At 40.8% G+C, this 24,082-nt stretch overlaps 1 protein-coding gene across 1 annotated transcript in view; it reads right to left on the reverse strand.

Annotated features, from left to right (window-relative positions):
• The window catches only part of gabbr2 (gamma-aminobutyric acid type B receptor subunit 2), a 183,498-nt gene that overhangs the window by 117,717 nt on the left and 41,699 nt on the right, over positions 1–24,082 (reverse strand). Inside the window, exon 2 of the mRNA XM_022747685.1 lies at positions 16,858–16,995. Within this exon, the coding sequence (XP_022603406.1) occupies positions 16,858–16,995 (138 nt within the window). The remainder of the gene's footprint in view (positions 1–16,857; positions 16,996–24,082) is intronic.

Below are 24,082 nucleotides of genomic sequence, written 5' to 3' on the forward strand. Positions count from 1 at the left end.
CTTTTTCTTTGTGGGTGTGGATTCTGACATCAGTCTGTAACAGCTGTAAGAGTGGAGTTGTACACAGACAGTGATGGTATGTCTGTGTCACGAAACAACTTTCCACTTGGCCTTGATTTTTATATTTGCAAAGAATTTGTGTTGGCTTACTTGGTGGCTTTATATTTTGGTAAACACTGGGATTTAGGGAGCGTGAGATTACCCAGAAGTAATTTGAACAAAAAGACTGGTCAATGGATTGGATCTGTGTTCTCTGTTATGAACATGTTCTGCCGCCCCCCACCCTCCCCCCTCGATTCATAGACAAAGGAGACCTAGCTAAATGCTGATGAGAAAAACTTTACCCCCATAATCTGCAAATATCCGTTTAGAAAAGCAGAGGCGTGTGTTCAAGGGTTCACTGCTTACCCCATAATTATACCAATTAAGCTGATTACTCCCACTGTTCTCTGCCGGTGGGGGAAAAGGAAGTAATGCCACAACAGCGCCTGAAATCAAAGTTTACCTCTGCAGGATAAACACCCAGACCATGTAAAATATCTATCCAGGGCCCATGTTGGCCCCCCCTCTCTCTCTCTCTCTCTCTCTCTGTCTGTCTCTCTCTCTCTCTCTCTCTCTCTCTCTCTCTCTCTCTGTTTCTCTCTCTCTCTCTCTCTGTCTGTCTCTCTCTCTCTCACTCTCTCAGCCTGATGGATCAATGAATGAAAGCAGGTTGGAGAGTTCAAGGAGGAAGGGGTCAGTATGGATGATGGGGGGGAAGGGGGAGTCGTTCAGGAAACCAATCGATGGACAAAATAAATATTACACACTCACCAGCGACCCATTGTCGTCTTTTGATAGCCTCTATGAATTCAACTCGCTCAAGTTGTCTGTTACAAGTCTCACACAATTTGTCTTCCAGTAAAAATCATTGCGGAAGCAGGACGAGTCGTAAATCAGCGCCGTTTAGGTGGCCGATAAACCGTGTAAAGTATGAACATTTTCAGTCACCATCAAAGGCTTGACTCTGCGTGTGGTTTTTTTGCAGTGTGTCCTAATGACACCACAGAAAATGTCAAGATTATTATTGGCCAAGTAGTATGCCAGATAATGTGTATGGCTCTGGATTTTCTAAAGTGTAAGTGTGTGTGTGTGTGTGTGTGTGTGTGGTAACGGGGGAAAAAAGAAAGTGCCAGTGGTTACTTTCAATTATGTCCTTATTCATATTTAATGGTGTTTATTGGAGCTAAAGGTCAGTGGTGGTGTGTTTATGCACGTTTCCTAACACCGAGGGAGGCAGCTGGCATCCCACTGCTAAGTCTGGGCTGTCTCTTTAAAAATGCACGGCGATCCACCACAGGAAGCGGTGACCCCCTTGGTGTTAACCTACTGAGCGGTAAATATCAGGTAACGTGGCCAATGAAATTCCACATCTCACGATCTTCCTCTTCCTTCACAACCTTCTACAGTGATCCTTGAGAGTAAACACAACAGTATCTGCTTTACGTAAGGAAACTGTTCAAGATAACTGAAAATCTGGAGCACTGTATTGATTTCCTGTGCATATGTGCATGAGTTCTAGCCCTAGGCGTACTGTATATATATATATATATGATACTGCATATCCAGATGAGCGGGCTGTGTTAGATTTGGTTTCAGCAAGGAGATTGATTAACAAAGGCAGGAAGTGGTTTGAAAGATTTTCTCACTGAATCAGTATTTACGAAGATGAATAAATCCCGGATTTTCACTGTTATCAAATTCCAAAGTACTTGTATTTCATGCCTGATTTCATAGCTGAGACTTGAAAGCACTGTCATCAGTTTATGCAAAAACAGTGCTGCTGTTCAAGCAAAGCACCACAGGACACCTTTGAACTGAAAATTAAGTATCACCCTCTCAACTGCAGGCGATAGTATTAAATATTGGACTGAACTTATTGAATACAAAGCCTTTCAGTGAAAAAAAAAGAGAACAAAATGCAGCACGTAAAATTTTCAGAGCCCAATGTAAAAAAAAATAAAATAAAAAAAGAAATAGGACAATGCACAATTATTTGTGAATGTTTATCGTGTTGAGCCTTAAGGTGTATTGTCTTTTTTCTTAATATTGAGAAAAGAAGAAATATATAAATAAAGCATGATTCTGCAACTGCATGAGCTGCTATTTTAGATTTATGTAGAAAAAAACACTACTGGTAGTTAGTTTTCCACTTCCGGTTTTCGAAAGTTTGAATGACTTCACATTCAAAAGCAACAGCTAATGTCAGCCCAGCAAATGGTTTGTTTGACCAATCAGGTGTAAGAAGGTCCCTGCGGATGTCTCGAAGTAAAGAGAACTGTCAATCATTTAATGTACAGCACACTTAACACCATGTCTTGCTCAGTTAAAAAAGCCTGTTAAATGTTGCATGCTGCGGATAAAATCTGGGCCAAGGAGTCTAGCCTTGCTCTGAGGGGACGCTAAAGGAAACCTCCCATTGGTTCACAATAGTACACAAGTTTTTTCATCCATTAAAATTGCGCTGATGTGGATCTGAGTTCTAAATCACATTATCAAAATAGACAGGACAGCAGTAGCTAAAAAGCGGAAGTCAAAAGAGGAGAGTATGACGAGAAGCAGTTCTGATGCATTTGGACGCAGAAATACCCAGCGCAAGTCGAACACAAACTCGCTTTTAATACCACAGGGGTATTTATAAATTTAAAGGTTGGTACAAGTTGAGAATGCATCTACCTAGTCACTGTGTCTGTGCATGTGTCAGTGTGTGTGTCTGTGTGTGTGTGTGTGTGTGTGCGCACATTGTTGTACAAGGAGATCAGGCCACATGCACATTCTGTGCTCAGTGTTGAGGAACATTTTTACCCCACTTTCGATTTTTTTTTTTCCTCTGCTAACCTGTGGAGTTCAACGGTCATCAGATGCAGAAGTGTATGAATGTATGAGCTGGGCAGGTGTGTGTTTGTGTGCACATGAGACTGATCTTTTGTGTGGATAAATGAGTGTGAGTGGATCAGCATACATGTGTCTTTGTGTTTTATGTGTGTACTGCAGGCAATCATGTCTGCACCTGTGTGACTGCTTGCATGTGTATATAAATATACAATATATAGTGTGTGTGTGTGTGTGTGTGTGTGAGAGAGAGAGACAGAGAGAGAGGGAGAGGTTCAAGGACAGACAAAATCCACTCTGTACTAATGAGCTAGCTGTGCTGTTCTCTCTGTTTTGTCTCTCAGGTCCTCCTGCTTGCAAACCACTAAAAGGTTTGAATTAAAATTTTAAACAGAGCTGCGCTGTGCTGCCTGCATCTCAGGACATTTATATATAAAACACACTTCACATAACCCAAAGCACTGTGAGTCATATAGTTTTTGTGCTGTCTGTCAAGGTGAAAAACTCTTGCCGTGTCCTTACAGCTGTTCAGAAAGCTCAAAATCTTACCAGTCAACCTGATTCAGAAAACATTTCAAGTCTATCTCTATTTTCCTGTCCATTATACTTTACTTTCACTGTACAGCACTGTTCACATTATTACAGCATGTCACAGTCTATAAAGTATACAATCTGACAAACGCAAAACTATAAAGTTTAGTTCCACATCATCAGTGGGTGGAGGCTTTAGTAAAGGGCAGTCCTGTATGTGGATTTCTGTGTCGTGCAGCAGATTTACTATTCAGCGGCCACGCTGTCTGCCAACATGTTTGTCGTAGTCATTTAGATGTTCTGTTTAATATCACACAAGATAAGGGTGTGTTCCGAGCAGCTGCTGTGTTGCAAATGTGAAAATGAGTGAAAATTTGTTATCTTTTCAATAACGCATTTACTGTGTACTGTACATGTACTGTACACCATGTTATGTGATTTTAAAGACGCCATTATAAAGAAATGGCCTGGTGTATAACAAAGTAAAAGTACCAGTTAGAAACCATAGAAATCTTTAAAGGGTGCCATTGAAAACATCCATCTTCATATCATATGAAGAAACTGCTCTGTCATTTTCAATATGCACACAAATTTACATGTAAATGTGATGCTGCTGATAAATCTTTTGACAAATGTCATACTATAAACGTATAATAATGCAGCAGAAAGCATGTTATGACTATTCAAATGATGACTTGAAAGTAGTTTCCTTGCCATGTCTTTCTGCATCTTAAAACCGTACAAATCTCTGCCAGCATAATTAGAATATGGGACTTCCTAGTGACGAACGCTTCGCCACATCTTTGCCAATTACAGCAGTTCCTACTTCGAGTGCCCAAGGGTTTCTGAGGCCCTTTGAAAAGGAAAACCCCTTTTGTTACAGGAGAGATTGAGAGGGAAAAAAAGGGAAGAGGGTTAGAGAGAAAAAGGGGGGAGACGGAGATAGATTTGACATGGGGTGAGAGAAGCATGTTAGGAAGTGCCAGCGCAAAGACTGTGTGCATACAGACTGAACATGCACGTCTCCTCTTCTGCATCTGTGCATGCATGGGCGTGTTCATTTATCCATATGAGCAATTGTTTGTCTGTCTGAGTCTGAGCCTGAGTAGCACAGCTGTTCAAAGAGGACACCAAATGGCAGCGCGATTTGTGATTCAAGAGGAGAGGATCCGTTCTCCTACTGTTTCCCGTCTCTCGAAACACAAAAAACTGTTGGAAATCAAGTCAAATTTACCCACTGAACACGATTTAGAAAAAGGCATGGCAGAATGCAATTAACTCAGAATTTATATATCTCTAATATGACGTCATCTGAACAGCAGAAACAAATGATTTCACCAGTACTTCACCTGTAGTTATGCATTGACAAGAAAAAGTAAATTACCCCTTTGGAATTACCTTTTTTTTCATATCTTTTATTAATGGTCGTTTGTTTTGTTTCTTACGGTCGACACATGAACAAAGAGGTTAACCAGCTCCGATGATTCTGTTTTTAGCTGTTACTTAGAGGTTCTTTGTTATGTTACTGAGCGTTCTGCATTGTTCCTCTGGAGTCATCTTGGCTAAGCGACCACTTCTAAGGAGATTATCCACAGAACTTAATCAACTCCGTTTATAGACAGTTTGTCTCACTGTGGACGGATGAATATCTAAACTCTCTGAGATTACTTTGTAACCCTATCAGCTTGAAATAATCAATATCATAATCAATATTGTATATATTATAATTAAAATTATACATAAATGCAGATTAATCCAAAGGGTTCACTGACTTTTTCTTGCCGCTGCAACTGTATGTATTGTAATACAGACAGTCACATGAGTCCCGAACAATTAGTGTCTGTGTTTGCTAGTGTACCTGCGGCTCTGGGGTAAAAATTGTTCTTAAGTCTGTTTGTCCATGATATGATGGACCTGAAGCGTCTGCCAGAGGCCAGCAGTCAAACAGATGATGTGTGGGATGGGTCTTTCAGTAAGTTGGCTGCTCTGCTGAGGCAGCCAGAGCTAAATACGTCTCCCAGAGAGGACAGTGAACAGCCAATGATGTTCTGGGCAGTATTGATGACCCTCTGAGGGACTCTCCTGTCCACTGCTGAGCAGCTGGCATACCGCGCAGAGATGCAGTACGTCAGCACGCTCTGGATGAACCAGTGCTAGTAACCAGTGGTAGTAGGGCACTAGCACATTCTCCTGCAGGTTGTTTTTCCTAAGGATCCTCAGGAGGTACAGTCGCTGCTGTGCCTTCTTGGCTACTGCTGTGGTGTCGGTGGTGCAGAAGAGATCTTCAGCAATGTGTGTACGCTGGAAGCTGAGAACAGGGACGCTTTCCACACAGTCCCCGCTGATGTATAATAGATGGGGGTCTGCACTATTCTTTCAGACTTCTATTATGATTTTTTTGGGGGTTTTTGAGGAGTTCAGGACGAGATTATTATCTTAACACCACACTGTCACTTTGGACATCTCAGTATGCTGTCTCATCTCCTCCTGAGATAAATCCAATCACAGCTGCGTTGTCTGCAAACTTGATGATAGTGTTGATGGGTGGGGGCACCATCAGGAGACAAGTGCAAATGTTGTTATTTATATAAGCTTGTTAGGCATGGGCTTATTATTTTTTTCAAACAATGAAGAATCTGATTCAATAAAAAAAATAGAAAAATAGATAATATGAAGGTCTGGGTAAACATTTCTTAGTAAAAGTGCATTTTCCCCTATGTAAACATACTGTGATTTAGCCTGATGATGCTTTTACATTCTACAAAACAAGTATTTACCATAATTGTACAAACAGTGACTTATTTGTATTTTCTGACTATTTCTCTCTCCACCCTCCTGCAGTGGATGTATATTCTAAGCTGCCTTCTCAGCTACACGCTTTCATCTACTTTAAACTACAATGACACGTGTCTTTTTCGAGGGGGACACGTGACAACTTTCAGAGGCACGGGAACGTAAAGTAAATAATCGTGTTTTTTATGAATCTGCTTCTTCTTCTTTTCTTTCCTTTTCTTATATCTTTTCCAAAACCAGTGAGAAAAACAAGCCTGTATGAATGTTCCTACAGAATTTCATAGCAATCCATTAAAAATATATATCAACACCTTGTGTAACTTCTGCATGTAAAGATTGATCAGGACTCTGATAGGACATCGTTTCTCAAACACTAATCAGCTCAATCAAACTATATCAGCTGGAAATCAGTTGTGATCACTGCCACATCATTATAAAAAGGTGAAATCTTAAAAAAACAAAAAAAAACAATCATATACGCAAATGCACATATTGTTGACAGATGCAAGAAAGAATTTCCCTTTGGTCTTTACATCAATTCATATTGCGATTACGTCTTTAGAGACTATGTTGATGTGGCCTGAAGCTTAAAAATCATTGTCATTTATCATGACTTATCAAACTGGATTCCATTTGCAGCCGCAGACTAAAAAGAGAGGTATTCAATGACTGCACCAACAGGGAATGAAAATAGCATTGAGCTAAGTATCAACTTCAAGGAGGCTTAACGCTTCCGCATTCTGATGCCCCGATAAAGCAAAAGAGGATCGTGTGGGAGGAAAGAGACAGAAAAAGAGTGACACAGAGGAAAAAGGAATTTAATCGAGTAAGGAGGTGGAAAGAGTCTTCAAGCTTTTTCTGCCTGGATTTATTGTTTGTGACACAAAAAGCTCTGAACAGTCTTAAGATAGATGCAATTCAATGTGCTTAACTGGATGGACAAGCCTGTAGTTAGTATAGTTAAGGTAAATCCCACCATCATGAGCACAACTGAATAGTATTTTAGTATACTGCTGTACATGTTCCTGTAAATACATTTAACAGTGTCATTTTGGAACAAACATTTTTCCTTTTAAAATTTCTTTTTTTTAAGTTAAAGCACTATTTGTGTAGAGCTGTGACAGTATGATGCTAACCCTAATGTGTAGTCTGTGTTTATATGTGTGTTGTGCGTTTGCATAGGGTGTACAGTGTAAATCAAGTTATATCATTACTGTGCATGTATACGACACTATACAGCAGGGAGGGGTGAGAGAAGGAAGACAAGGAGGAGCAATGGAAAGGATGGAAAGCACTCTAATGATCTTTCCCTCTTTCCACTTCCTCTCTCTCACCCACTAACTTTCTCCTCTCTTCTCTGTTTCTCTCTCTTCCTGTGTCTCTGTCTGAAGGGGAGTTGATGTTTCAGATATTAGTGAGCTGTGTCAGACAGTTAAACTGCCCTTTATCGATCCTCTAAGCTTCACTCTTTCCAAGCAGCCGTTATGGTTTTAATGGCTTGTAATGGAGCCGAGTCCTCTTTGATGTTCAATTGCTCAGCGAGTCCGCCCTTGTTTTTGATATTGATACAAAGGATCCTCCTGATGCTGGCCTCAGAGAAGCCAGTTTCCGAACACAACTTTTTGGGTCGATGAGGTACCCAGCCCTGTGGTTCTAAAATGTCCATATACTGGGGGGAAGAAAATCAGAGGAGAGGGGGAGAGAAGCAGACTTTCAGGGTTTTGTAAACCTCATTGGCAACATGGTTCTGAGACAACACTGAAAATAGAAATTGAGTCTTAACATTAACATTAATTCAAAACTTCCTCTGAGACAATCTGTCTATGTCAATCAGCATCGGTCAACAAAAACCTCAAACAAAGAAGGAATTAAACTTATTGTCCAGTGTTACCATCAAAGCCAGTGGCTCCAACCAATCAGGAATCATTTAGTCACAAGTCAGAGAGGTTGTCAGATGATTAAGAAGAGAGACAGCCCCCCCCAAAAAAAAGGAAAAGAAAAAGAAAAATTTCTATCCATGGCTGTTCTTTTAGAATAATACTTAAACAACTGGTCACAACCAGTAGACATAAGTTGACAGTCAACTTTGCTTTAAGTATAAAGTTATTTGGTGTCTAAAGTGGTGTAGCTATGATCAGAGTGGAGCTTGCGGTATCAAGTTAATTGTAATCCAGACATCCTGAAGCTGATATGTGCAGTCTGACTTTCTCAATCATTAAATGGAGCCTCCTGCTATTCCCTAAATTATATTTTTCTGTTTTCCTCCTTGCTTCATTTTTTTTCTGCAGTGTGCCTCTAACTAATTTCTCTTTCCTGCTCCCTTACATCTTTTTTCTTAAGATTTCTTTTTGACTCTTCTTCAATGCAAAAATGGCTGCCTAGTAGCATGAGTCAAATTGCAAATTAAGAGCATGTATTTTGGCCCCCAAATATAAAGCCAAGTCAACCTCTATATGCGTCTGAGCTGGATTTATTACAGTAAATTAATTTTAGATAGAGATTAATAACAAATTCGATTTATCATAGGATGTTTCTTGTTCAAAGCTTTATTTTCATCTAGAAACTAAAAAGTGTATACACTCAGCTAGCTCTTCAAAGTGCTATGGACTCTATGACCTAAATAAGGAATATCAAAGCCTAGAAACCCCAAAAGAGAAAAGAAAGTGGAAGAGAACCAGGATTTGGGGGCACAAAAAAAACAAAACAAAAAAAAAAAACAAAATAAAAAAAACATAATTTACAGTCTTCACAAGATACGTGTGTATGATAAAGTCTCCGTGTGAAACATCAAAAACAAGATGTGTCTAGTTTGTTTATTGTTGCTGGTGGCTGGCAGGTCCTGCACCATCATTAGTGCTGCGAGTAAGAAACACTGATTTTCTTTTTACTCACCCTCTTTCAGAAAACTACTGGGGGAATGATAGCACTTGAATGCAAGGGTGGAATTCAGCATGTATTCATCTTGTATTCCTTTTGAATGTGTCTCATAGACCTTGGTGTCAAAGACGTGTCAGTGGTAAAAAGAAAGAATGAAAAACTGTTTCCATTTCTTGTTCCTACTTCCTTTGGAAGAACAGAAACAGAAAGATGTTCCGTCAAAGTTCTTGTTCTTATTGAGGGCCTATGAACTAGCAAGTGTATTCAATACGTGACACCAACAGTCGCAACCCGTTAATGGTTTGTATTCAACAAATGTTGCTAATTAGCTAATTACTGTGTTTTCTGTCGAATGGTATGCATTCAGCACTTCGAAGAGGTACAACAGCATATGTGAGCTCAGCCTTACAGTACACGCTGGTGCATTCTACAAGTGCAAGCGGCATTCATGACCAAAAAAAATCTTGATTAATGCACAATATAGCATATAATGACTATTTTCTTCAGTCTCTTTCTGCCTCTTTTTCTCCTTTGGCGATAGAAGAGAGAGAAATTGTGACAGACTCAATGAGAAAACATTGGAATTAAGAGGAACTCTTTCCATTTTTACATCTGTGCAGCAGGCTCATTTGTCTTTGAATTAGCTTTGCTTTAAATGTCAACATTCGCCTTGTTTAACTTCATCAGCAGCCTGTCGCAGAAATCTGGAGTGTAATTTACAACCCGTAACAAGGATGTTGAGTCGTCCTCCCACTCAATTTCCAAACAGTACCTCCTCATATATGGATTACACACCAGAAGCAAGTCTCTGCCTATTAAAAAGCAGCAGTGACGTCAAGTCTTTCACTGGTTAAGACAGAGTGAGAGACGCCGCTTCCTTTTTCCTCTGGGTCTTGCCTAGAAGCTTTGAGACAGTATGATAATCAGACCTAACTGCCTCTCCTGAGTCGCATTCATGGAGAAAGAGCTCAGAAATTAATCCACAAGACTGGACCTTGTACTTAGCAAACACACATACAACCAAATATAAATATGAATGGTTTGGGCGTTTGGTCATTGAACCTTTAGAGGACAGTTTATATTACCTTTTGTTGCCAAGTGGACAAAACCAGCAAACACTCACTCAGCATAAAGAAGTGAACCTGAACTTTACTCGTAATGTTGATTTATGATGATCTATTGTGATGCTCACACTATCCCTGCCCTTGCACTCTGAGATTTTAGCCTAAACTTTGGAAGTCATGAAATATTGATATGGTACACAGGAGGATTTGATGTAAGTGAGGCAGAATACTGCAGTGCTAGGCATCACATGTTTTATTGAAGCATCCAGTGTAGCACTCAGGGAGAGTGAGAGAAAGAAAATGGGAAAAAGACGACCCTAAAGAATTGGTGGAGGCTTCAAGAAAGAGAATGCTGCACTGGGAGGAGGCAGGGATGCAACTTCCCTGTCCCCAAATTGCCTGGTTTAATGAAGCATTGACGATCAATACAGCAAGTGGAGAAGAAAAATGGGCTTCATGTGCAGGTAAATATTAGCTCTATGTCCAGGTCTTGACCAAAATACCTTGAGAAGGTGCATCCACTTTTTTCCTCCTCCTAAATATTGACTTCATTATTCAGTGTTACTAAAAGATAAATGAATCAGAAGGTTGGTGCTAAAGTTTTGCAAGCTTTACACTGAGGCACAAGACACAAATATTTGAACTACGATACAAACACAAGAGAATAGAAGTGCCTTTGACAGTCATATTCACTCCTTTTCCTTACAAACCCAAGAGTGAAAAATAAATATTTGTGAAAAAAATACTGATACGCGTAGTAGAGTGCTGCAGGGATGACGTATTTTTGTACCCTCACCCTGGTTCCCTTGATGAAAAGCTAATGGGATTTTTCTATTGGCTTTTGGATTATTGCTGAAAATAAACTCTGTGACAAACAAAAGTTTATGATACTTACATGTTTTGTTCAGCAAGATAATCCCCACAAACAAACATCACTCTTTTCATTTTCGAATCCTAAATACAATTGTAGTAATAGAAAAGCTAATGTTAGGCAATAAGCGAACTGCACCACGGTTGCATGACTTCAAAGTCACCACCGCTAAACTTCCAACTTGTAGTTTGATTTAGTGTGCTTCCCTCTTCTACAAAAGCCTGTCCTCGTGCGAAGTTAGCCGTAGTTTTTAAGGGCGCAGTATAAATACAACGAGGCTGTAAATGCGGACTGATGAGCAGATTAGTTGTTGACAACCGCCTCGTAAAAGTTTTAAATATCACAACGGGGGTATTTACTGACATATTTTATGATGCAGAATAAAAAGAAATGTCTTGAGCTCATCTTAAGCACAGACCTTATTTCAGGAATCAAAACAAAAATTCCATCCAAAAAACCCACTGAAACTGAACATATCTAGACCAGAACGTAGCAGTAATTCACCAAAAAGCTGTCAAAAAGCTGTTCACCAAACAGCAACAACCATCAGAAGATGAACCTTGTTTTGCAGCGGCACCCAAGGATTTACGGCACCGACATGGCTGTAACTAATACTACTGAAACCAGTTTGTATGAACATTTGGAGGACTGTTTATTGCATACAGTCCAAACGCCACAACAGCAACTAATTTGAAATTGAAGCATTGAGAGTTGAAGCATCCAACCTGTTTTTTTTGGGGTTTTTTTTTTTAATATCTGCGAGGGAATAATGATCACAAAAAATCATTAAGAACTATGACCTATAACTAGACTAAGAACAAAACTGTGAGCTATGAATGTAAACATGTTCATTTTAATATGTGTGAGCCAAACTTTGAGCTAGCTCTAGCTCGTGAGGTGTGCACAACACTGGACATCACACAAAAACCTGCCCTCTAAGTCCACTTCCACAAATTATCATTTGAAGGAGTAACGCTCTCGTGTCTTCTTCTCTCCCAAATTACAACAGGCAAAAGAGAAGCATTATTTTTCATTACACACTTGACATGGCTGAAAATGAACAGTGCCACCACTGATAGGACTAATTGGTGAGTGAGAAGGGGCCAGCAACCGACGGGAGGGTGGGTTGGGGCTATTTCCTGGCACTCAATGAGCTATTTACAGAAAATAGACACCACTGCTGTGAGTGAAAGGACCTTTCGTAAGTTTAGAAAACAGGGTAAAGAGAGTGCAGCGTGTTGACTGGTTACAGACCTGTGCCAGCAAGTATTTAAAAAGCTTGCCAAATGCTTTCTGGAATTATGTAATATCATGGTGAGGAGAACACAAGATTAATCACATCCCAAGATGGCTGCCAAGACAATGGCTCAACATTCATTGTCTTGCGGAAATAAAAACACAGCAATCAGTGGCATTTGTGGCTGATGGCAGCTCACAAACACAGCTGCGCCTTGCCCTGTTTCTTTGAATTTCAATTTTATGCTATTACAGTCCGTCTCTGCTCCTGTCTGTCTATTCCTCCATCATTCCCTCAATCCGCTCCTTGCCATCTGTCCATTGGCCCTGGCAACATTCTCATCCACCATTTTAATTTGCTCGGGCAGTCATTTTAGCACATGTACAGTTCTGCATTACAAAAAGTGACTGTAAGTACAGAGCCAAGTGGAGCACCTCAAGCAAGTAGGTGGACAAACAAACCACAACGACAGCATCACAAGACACGAGTCAGAATCGCAGAGTGTGACAACAGATCAATCCTTACATACAGTACATAAAGAGCTTAACACTGTGCTGCTGGCAAAATCATTATGGCCTGCCATCTGTGCACACGGGTGGGTGTGTGTGTGTGTGTTTGTGTTTGTGTGCACTGGTCAGTGTATGTTACTGTGTGTGAAAGAAAGATTTACTGTAACTTGTGAAGTACTGTGCTGCATGCCTCGGGCTTTGTGATTTTACTCTGGCTGTGGAATCAACTAACGTGAATCACAGTTAAAAGTAACATATTTCAGTCAGAAGTCAACTGTCAGAATTTCAGTGATAATTCAAGTGTAACACAGAAACTGCAAAGTAATTTGTATTAAAGAGATTCTCAAAATGTGCTTTTCAAAATCTGATTGACTAGGAGTTATATTTGCACAAATTAATTTATTCATAATGGATCAAATGTCGTATTTGGAAGGAAGATTAATTTGCCACAAGTCTTGAATTTCTATTTCTCATAATTATTACTTTATATTGGAGTTTAGTTTTAGAATTATATTAGCTTTATATTCTTCAAATCACTGCTTATTCCGAGGTGAAAGAAGAACAGATTAGTTTCGCTGTGATTTACCTTTTTGGACCAGAGTTTTACTAATTTTCAGGACAGTTGTGTTATGAGCTTCTTCTCTTCTAAGGTTCAAATAGACAAGCTGGTAAGGCTGCTGAAAAGTAGCCCACTGACACCTTTGGCTGTGTCTGCTGGTCACATGTCCCTCACCTTGCAGGATGTAGCTGAGCTCATAATGCTCATAAAGTAGTGCAGTTGTTTTCAGTCATTATTCCACCTGCTGGGAATAAAAAAATATTGACTGGTGATTTTTAGTATAAAAATATCGACACTGATACTGCCGTTCTAAAACCTCCCCTGCTTTAAGTATGAGTATGTGCATTCAAGTGTGTGCATGGAGCATAATGAACGGGTATGCAGTGGGAGTTTATTTTTGTTGAGCTTTTCAAAGCTGACTTCATTAGGCATCAACACTGATTGAAAGCTATTTTTATGGGTGTATGATTAAGCTTTTTCCAGGAGTGGTTGTTCTCTCAGCTATCTCAACTGTAGATAGTATCTGCCAGCTCCCTGTTTTGATGTGGAAATGATGAGCTTGTTAAGCCTGGCCCATAAGAATCACCATGGAAAATTCTCTGTTTCCTTGCACACCAACTCAAGTCTTGCAGACGGGATGCCAGGGCTGGGTAATAAATATACAGGGTGACAGAATTCACAGTTTTAAAAACAGATTCCCGCTGACATGGCACGCTAAACACTGTGAGGTGCTGGATTCAAAACTTCCAGTCATCTTTCCTTCCCTCTGTACCTTCCTCTTTCAGTTCAGAGAGGCTCCTCTTTTTCTTACACAGACAAAAGCTTCATTCTAGCTTGAAGCAGTGGCTAACTACCTCCCATCACAAGCTGTCAAAGCAGAGAGCTGTCTGTCTGTCATAAACCCACTCTGCATACAAACACTTTCTCACACACATATATACACAACTGCACGTACGTATTCTCACACATGTCCACACAAACGCTATAAATGCAAGTCAGTGGGCTGGAACAAAGAGTCTCAGGCCAACAATCTAGCAGGTCTGAAGTGCAAGGACCAGCTTCATAAGTACATAATAACTAAACAGAAAGTTGCAAACGTCATGGTCCACAGAACAACTGAAAGCTGTCTGGTCTGTTGTTTACATCCACTGACGATTTCCAGCGAACATTATAGTTTCTTGGTGACTCATGCTCTGATGAGGAGGCAGGTCTGCGAAGACATCTTGCATCTCAGAACAGTACCCTCAGCTTCTGATATTGTACCACACCTAAAACCAGGAATGTAACAACACTCATGCACATATAAACACTAGCTCTTTAATAAGTAAAACACTTATGTCTCATATGACACTACAAAGCTTAGCTGATCAGACACCTGATTCAAAATGTAATGAGTCTCCACACTGAGCTGGACAGCTGCTGAGTAGAAATGTCACGAAAACCGACACTTTGGTACCGGGCTGATGCCAAAATTCTGAAAATGTGACGGTACTTGTTTTTTCTACAGTACAACAAGAACCAAAGGTACCGAAGCTGTTGTTTTGTACTAGAGGTGGGATCCTGGACTGATGAGCTCAGTATAATAACCCCACAAGCATCCTAGTCTGACATCAAACTCAAAGAGAAGAAGAAGAAGACCGGCGCTGTAAACAATAACAACAACACGTGGAATGGCAGCAGCATGTGCAGGTGCAGCAACAGGTCCATCGTGGCTTGGTGAAAAAAAAAAAAAAAAAAAAAAGTGCCAAGACTGGTGCATAGAAATATTTTGTATTTGAACCAGATTATCAGGGAAGTTATAGACGACCAAAAGCCAGTATGCAAACTGTGCTACAGAGCATTTCAAATCACAAGAGGAAACACCTCAAACTAATCTCAGCAGCTCAAAGACAGATCTGTGAGTGAGTTATATTAACAATCTTTCATCAAACTGTTCATGTCCTGAAATATTTCCGTTATTTTTTGTGAACCGCACTCGCTGGCGTTTATTGAAGAAATGCTCCACACTCAGCATTCACAAAGGCTAACATTATCTTGTTGCCTCTGCTGTTGTCTGTATTTTTGCTCTGGTATTGAATTCGGTAACAAGAATCGTGGAATTTAACTGTTATTGGTACAGAGGAAGTTGTATTATTGTGACATCCCTACTACTGAGTGCTTTCTCTAGGGTGCCCTTGCAGCTACACATCTTCTGGCCTAAAGAAAGTAATTTAGTTGCTTGTGGCAACAGCAGTACAGTTTCCCTTGACAGTGAATTTGAGTGTGTATTCTTAAGGCATGCCCTTTAAATACAGGTACATTGTAGGTGTTTTCTTAGCCATTCACCTTTACTTTTTTCCCTCAGTCACTTGCTGTCTGGCATTCAGGCAGCGTTAAAGCGCATATTTGGGATCAGACCAGCATGAATTTGTTGGTGTTGGTCTGTGTATTGATAGCAAAAAGAGCCTGGTTGGTGAAGTGCTCTGGGGAACACACTGTACTAGGCAGAGTGTTCTGTAGAGCAGAAGATTGCTACTGCACTTCTCACAGGTAATCACCGCCATACAAGCCAATAAATAGAGAGGGGAGCACACACACACACACACACACACACACACACACTACACAGACAAATACAAGAAAAGAGTACTTATAATTCAACTATGACTTGAACTGCTCTTTATAGTCTGAGATCATTAGTCATCAGGAGGAAGTGACCACCAAAACAAAAAATAACTTGTCCTTTCATTCCCTCATCCTGCCGATCTTTTCACTCTCAAGTGACCCTGAAAAGACAGCGAACAAAAAGGAACAAGAAAAGCAGCAGATTCACAGTAATTGCAAACGGAAGAAATATGCCACGTAATGTAACATTCAGTTCAAAATGCAGCCTCTTGAATTACACTATCTCTCCCACTAGCTTCACTCCTTCCTTATCAATGCCTGATAACCTTTGTAGGGTTTGCAGCAAATGAACAGTACTCTTTGGTACTGAAGTTTATTACATAATCAGAGAAATAGTAAGCAATAACTCAGGGGGTCACAAGTTTACCAGATGCAAGAATGAGCTGTGTTTAATGCCGACAGTGAGCAATCACAAAGCTCTACTAAGATAATGGCAGCATATGCCATTTAGCAAGCAAGATTATAATTGAATGGTAAAAACTATTATCTATTACAAATCTATTATATGAATATTCAGCAGGTAATTAACATTGACTGACCAGCAAAGTAACACTTTATCAGCTCATACAAATGACAAAACACCTCCAAACATACTTTCATTTTTAAGTGCTGCATGAAACAGTTACACCTATGAAATCCCAGGAGCTTTTTTGAACACCACAAAACTAAGGGACAAGATAATTTGGAAACTAGGTTCCAAAATCAGGTTTTCTGGTGGTATCACAGAAACAAGATGAAACCTTAGACCATGTATAAGTAAGTGCAAAGTGCATGTCTATTCCACCTTATTCTACCCACTGATGGACTTGGATCACCAATAGTGTACATATATCACACATGCATACAGGCACGCATTTTGATATATACAATATGTCTCCTACCTGCACCAGATTCCAGCCCTCCAAGGACTCTGCAATGATTGAGGTCACAGAGGGGCAGACGCCGCCGAAGATCATCAGGTGTTTGGGGCCGTAGCATATGGCATCAAAGAAGGCCCTCAGCCCCTTGGCGTTGTCACACTGCAGACACAGAGAGAGGTGGTGAAGGTGAGAGCAGGGGTGAAGAGACGGAGAGACAGAAGGAAGAGAGAAAAGGCACATTTCAATTAGTTGTTGTAAAAACAGCGAGAGAAGGACGTAAAAAGGAAAAAGGGTAGAGATATATCAGATTTAGAAAAAAGGGTTGAGAAAAGGTGTAGGATAAGAACAAGGAAGAGATGGAAGGGGAAGTTATATACACTTAAAAGGCAACATTAGATATTCAAACCAGTTCTGTGCTACCACTACCTGAATGTTATTTCAGACCTTGCGCTCCTCTACAGAAACTACAGGTTATAGAGAAATATTAGATCTTTCTGTTCGTTTATGTCAGGAGGTGTAGAACATTTTTCTAATAGTTTGATCAGGGGAATAATTGATACCCTAACCTAGGAGTCAGTCAATGAATCAATACCATCTGTACAAGAAAAACCGCTGTGTTCATCAGGTCATTACACTCCGACATACTGTGATGGATGCACGACAAAACCAGAATACTGAGTGTCAGTTTATGGTAATGTATAGGCCTACTGCTTATGAAAAAGTATTTGACATTTGAATAACATTTAACTTGTTATAACTCTCTTAGCACCGTGGCACATGCTAATTGCAGCTTTGTGTGTTTTTGTGTGTGTGGTTTTTTTTTTTTTTGAAACCATCATGTAAAACAATGTAGCTCACTAGCTGCAAGAGCGGGCCCCCGCTCTGATCCAGTGCAGCAGAATGCAGCCATTTCACGTCACTATAGCAACCAGAGGAAAAGAGTGTGCGAAAAGGAGAGAGAGAGAGAGAGAGAGAGAGAGAGAGAACTGAGAGAAGAGAGGAAAAAAAACAGTGAAGGTCCCTATTGATTGCTACATGAGCTGGCTAACTGGTTTTGCTGTGATTCCCTGATTTCCACAGTTTGTAATGATATTCCTATCAGCAGTAAACACTTCCCCCCTCAGTCTTCTATTATTGCCACTCAATTCAGGATGTGTTCCTGTGTGCGGCTGATAAATAGATGGACTGACTGCCTGAATGGCAGGTGGTGTGTGTGTGTGTGTGTGTGTGTGTGTGTGTGTGTGTGCTTCCGCCTTCTGACACAGTCCATCTCATCTGGAGAGTCATTTGACCTTGTTAGCCATCAGCCGGCAACTGAATGAGATTTCCCACTGAACAACAGCTCAGCGGGTCCTCCAGAGCGCAGATTGAAAAACTGAAAATCGAATGTGGAGGATTGAGACTCTGAACTACATATATAAGACTGTATGTTGTGATCTGTTCGGAACTTTATTAAGAGCATGGCAGGTGTCATGGCTGGAGGGGTTACAAGTTTACATCTTGTGTTCTTCTCATCTGTTTCATTGAGAGGGTGACAATAGTCTTGAAGCCCTGGATTTATTCACTGCACACATAGAGAGCAAGGACAAAAACTGTTACGGCCATCTTTCTGCATTGCACTCACCCCTCACCAATCAGATTTAATCATGTGCTAAGATTGAAGTCATCAGACTCTTCTTGTATGAATGCCTTTCAATTTTTAAAGTAGGAGGCCAATTACTAGTTAAAACATGGTTTTCCCCTGTGCACGTACATTCGCACCAGTAGAGAACAATGTATGCTGTAACGCCAGTCAAAAATAGACTAGATTGGGGATATGCCTCAGGTGAAATGAGAGGCAGAAGATGTGATTAGACACAGTGGGGATTCCTTATCCTGGCCACACAGCTACATAAAACAGCAGGCTATTAAAGAAGATATCACATTTGCATACTCTTATCATTCATTTCTGTCCAACTGGCCATAATAAGGTGGGTTGGTAGGATTGCAACTCTCAATTGGTTACCATGCAACAGAAAAGAAATGTGGGCAACTAAACTTGTCAACGTGAGTACAATAGAGCTTGGCGATATTGCAGGTTTAAGCTGATTTATTACGGAGAGTGACAATGTAATGTAGGTGGTCAACCCCTCTGCAGCAAATAAAACTACTTTACAGCATTTGAAACCCAACAACAGACCGTCTATGTGTGTGTGTGTGTGTGTGTGTGTGTGTGTGTGTGTGTGTGTGTGTGAAAGCATGCTGATTTTAAGGCAAGCCAGGGCCCAGTGTAACTGCAGTGTCTAGACAGCTGTTTCTATATATTTGGATAAACTCTGTCTTCAAAACAGGTTTGTGTTAAGCTGTAAAAAGAAATTCATCTGCTGATTAATTTTTGTATTAATTAATGAACCATTTTGGTGTATGAAATTTAAGAAAATGACAATGACAAAATCCCATCACAGTTTCTTAAAGCTCAAGGCAAACCCAAAGATATTCAGTTTACTATCACACAAGATAAAGAAGCAGTGAATGCTCAACATTTTAAAGTTGGAACTAAAGAATTGTTGACATTTCTGCTTGATAAATGACTTAAACAATTTACCATCTCTAGTTGCTGATTATTTTTCTGTTCCATCAACTAATCAATTCAGCAACTAATTGTTTCATCTCTGCCCGTTTCAGTAAGTAATTAAAAATCCCCAAACTCTGAATGTCCAGCTTTTTCTTTGAGGAAGGAAAACAGCCAGAGATGAAGAGAGGAAGCAAAGCAGTTTCAAGTAAAGCTAAAAGCTACCTCTTTCTTTTTTTTCTCGATTTCTCTGTTCATCCTCCCTGCTTCATTCATCCTCTCTTACTTTTGCCGGGCACACAATCTGTTGTGACTGCTCACAGAGCCTTGACTGGTGTGTTGTCATGCCAACGTGCGACTATCCACACTTTGTGCGCTAGATGAGGGAGGAGGCCGCGGCAGGGCCGGTGTAGCGATGGCTATATTTAGCCTCTCATTAGGTAGCACAACTACTCAGACATTAATCAATACTTATTCAGCTATGGAGACGCTGAATAGCTTAATGCTAGATAGGCAAAGCGGGATAGAGAGGAGAGAAGCAGCAGAATATAATGGAACCCAAAGAGTAAAGGGACAAGGAGATAGTGATGGTGATGGCGGGAGAAAGGGGGAGAAAGGAGCAGCTGAATAGAGGGAGAGAAAGAGAGGAGTGAAGAGGTATTAGCCTGACATTAACCGTGCTCTAATAAAGCCGAGTCAACCAGTATTATAAACCTGCCCTCCATTATAACCCCACAATGGAGTAATTCATGACCGTGAGATTGATTCAGTGGCTCTCTATGATGCTCAGCAGCTGCACAGTGCGCTGCAGATTTGTCCACAGTCCGACAATTATGGAAGAATGATATTTAAATATCAAATCTAAGACTATTTTTGATTATATTTCAAATCTTTCGATCACCTTATGCTACTTTCTTCCTGCACATTAGCCACTCCCTCTCTCCTTCCTTTTCTCTGCCTTTCACTCTTCTCTCTTTCATATTCATATTCAACCGCACTGAGACATTTATGTATTTTTCAAGGATTTCCAAGCAGCTGCTGAGGGGGTTTGGGTATAGGCTATATCTTACAACCCAATTTTCCCTGAAAAATATGCTCTAAACAAGGTATAAACAGAGACAAATATCTCACTCCTGAAAAACACAAATAAGTTCTGAGGAAAAGCCGTTACAATGAGGACAGCATGGCAGCACTTAACTACCAAGCCGAGCAGCAAGAAATACTACAGCACTTTATTTCCCTCTTCTGCAGTCTGAAATCTAATTCCTGGCATTTGGAGGCCATTTGGAGCAGATCGATGGAGTTAACGCCCGTAGTAATCTGTTTGACCGCTTTGGGAGAGGGCCAGGGAAGGTGTGTGTGTGTGTGTGTGTGTGTGTGTGTGTGTGGGGTTGGGACTGGTGGGGTTGGCAGGGTGAGGGCTGATGGTGGAAGAACCTGGAAATGGAAACTCAAGGGAGGCGTATAACCCTATCTAAGTTGAACATCCATAAACAGAAAATTTACTTTGCTGTTCAGACACACTGGAACCGGTTTCACTCTCCAGTCACTGAATTTAGAGATACTTGTTACAAAATGTAGGCTATTACCGTTTTTATTTTTGCAAAAGGTCTCCTCCTGAGCTTGACATTTCACTCCACTGAGCTTGCACCACCTCCCTGACCATTTAGAGGATATTACTGATGGGACAGCTGGCCAAGGAGGAGTTTATTTCAAATACTCCTCAATCCATTGTCTCCATTACTTTTCCTTCACTCTGACCTTTACACAAAGCTACTGAGATTCATCCCTATTGATTTATCATTACATGATGGCATTAGCCTACTGTTATTGTGCTGTTGATAAATCACACTCAATTAGGCTAAATGTGAGGGGAACAGCTGCCCTGGAATGATTTTTTAACCTATTATCTAATGTTTCATGCGATAATTTGCATCTATTTTTGAACAACATTCTCTAATGGTGCATATATTTAAAGGTCAGCCTGCACAGAGGCCCTTAGATATAGTACAGGGTGAAGCATCTTTTTTCTGAAAGTAAGTTCAAAGCACATTTCAGCAATGATAAGTCAAAGAGGGTTAAACACATCCAAAATCTTTACAAAAGTTTGAGGCATTGTGTCCTACAAGTTTGACTGCACATAATGCAAGGCAGAGCTTTGCATTAACAGAAAAGTACTGTGTACTGTGAGTATTTCCTTAGGAAAATGAACCTGCCGCCACTACACAGGGACAATCATGGACCAGCATACCTGGAGCCCTGTCCTTCACTGCGCCTCACCTCCATCTCACCACCACTGTATGCAGAACGACCCACTGGAGAGAACTACAATGTTTCTATGTGCGTACTGTATGCGTGCGTGTGCCTGTGTGTGTGCATTTGAGTGTGCAGATGTGTGTGATATTGTGACAAGAACAAGAGCTGATAAGAGCACCAGGCTGGAGCTAACCATGATGAAATGCCTTGTTAGCGCTGCAAACAGAGGCAGCTGCACCTGTCCCTCGTCTAATGGCAAATTACTGCACCCAAATCAGCAACCTGAGGCCCAACAATGTGCACACACACATACACACATACACGTGTGTGAGAGAGAGAGAGAGAGAGAGAGAGAGAGAGAGAGAACAACAGAGAGAAATAGGGAGGGGAGAGCCTGATCTGATGTCAGGAGCAATCTGCTCTTCACACACTGCGTTTATTCATGACAAGGCCAACAGCACAGGTGATTACCAAGAACAAAATGTGCAAGAATCCCACCACATAATATGTGTCTTTATGGATTACGATAAGATGTGCACACACTGTCAGCTCCTCTGTAGAGATAATGTGATGTAATTTACCCAAGAAATGGTGAACGCATTATAGCTTTAGCTGTGTGTGAATTTAATGTGTGCAACAACATAACATTTCTTCTTTCAGCCCAATAAACACAATTAATTGTAAACTTCAATCCTTGGTTTCATTTGTTTTAGAATTATTTTCCAGTGTTTAGCCAGTAGATTTTACTTGCAATGCTTCACTGAGGAAACAGACATAACAAGAATATTTATTTAGGAAGGAAGAAGAGGGACAAATGACAACCCATAAACACCACACACAAACACAAACACACACGCACACACACATACACTATTGCAATGGAGAATGAATTTAGAATTGAGAAAAAGATCTTGAACATGTCTACAATAACTCACTCTAATAATCACTCTTCATAACGTGCCTCTACAAGCATGAGAAACAATAAACAATAACAGAAAACAACAGTTCCAGGAGCTACAAACATTTGTCAGCATAAACCCTTTAAATTATACACACTGCAATGCTATCAGTGTACATTTGTGCACCAACAACAGAAACAGCACTGTCACTGTTGATGTCCCCTTTCAGGGCACATGTCCACATCCCTCCTGCCTTCATGCGGCACACTTCCCTGATGTGTTGAGCAGTGCAGCAGCGGTGCAGCAGCTGCAAAAAGCTGGTCTTTTCTAACAGCTACATCTGCCTCCTGCATGCACTCCTCATTGAATTACTTCCACATCTCCAAGCCAGGAGAGGAAATGTGAGCCGGGATGAATCCAGCGATTGCTAAAACATATGCTTGGCATTATAAAGCCCTATAGAGTTAGCAGGGTGCAGCCAATAGGTCAGATCTAAAGGAGATTATCTATTTCCCCATGTACAAACCAAACTAATCCTCTAAACTCTGTCATGGCTGTCAATACCAACTACTCTCAGAAGAGGAGGAAAGAGGGGGCGGGGGGAGGGGGGGGCTATGTGAACCAGTCTGCATCAGTTTAGTAGTTTTACTTGTTCTGTGTAGCTGTATTATCTTTGATTATCCTAATAGTATATCAATAACAATTTGATAAAGAGGGTTCCTTTGAGTTCAGTGGGGTCATTCATCTGTCAATTAAGGTCAACACCCCACACTGCTGATTAAACTTGTCACACTTCAGTGGCAGCCTCATCTCACCTGCTACCATCCTTAAACACAGAGACATAAGATCTTCAAGAAGCTGGAGCTATTTGTTCCCCATCAATGAGCCCTTTGTGAGGTCCACTGGGGTGTAACATATCACCCACCATGCCTTTCCTTTCCCTTTCTAAATGACCAGGAGGACATGGCTGACAGGTAATTCACAGACTTAGGGAACCAGTGTAAAAAGCAATAGCCAAGGCTTTAAGTGAGATACTTTAAAAAAAAATAGCAACAAGAGGGAGAGAAAAGGGAGGAAGAAGAGGTGAGGAGGAAGCCGAGTTGTGAATGCAGCAAGCAGCAAGTCTCCTTGTGGTAACATTTAGACAGCGGGCCCCGGAGTATCCAAAGAGAGTACACATTGATTGAGTGAGAGTGGATGAAGTAAAATTGAGAGCAGGAAGGAGTGATAGAGGTTTTTTTTTTTTTTTTTCAATCTGTTCCCTTCACATTGCATGCCTGCAACAAAAAGGAAAAAAAATCTGAGGAACTCACCACTTATCTTGGGAGAGACTGGCCTTTAAAATCCACTGCGACAGACTGACTGGGCTGCTCAAGCTGATGGCTGTTTGCCCTCCATCTCCTCCCCTCTCCCTCTCTCCCTGCAGTCTGGCTCTTGTTATTGCACTCAATCTATCTCGCTTTCTGGAGAGCTCAGATGGCCACCAGGATAACCATGATGGCACATTGGAAGCCTCCTCGTGGTGTCAAGTCTCTTTCGC

This window comes from Seriola dumerili, unplaced genomic scaffold (assembly GCF_002260705.1).
Source record: "Seriola dumerili isolate Sdu_G_001 unplaced genomic scaffold, Sdu_1.0 BDQW01000110.1, whole genome shotgun sequence".
NCBI lineage: Eukaryota > Metazoa > Chordata > Actinopteri > Carangiformes > Carangidae > Seriola > Seriola dumerili.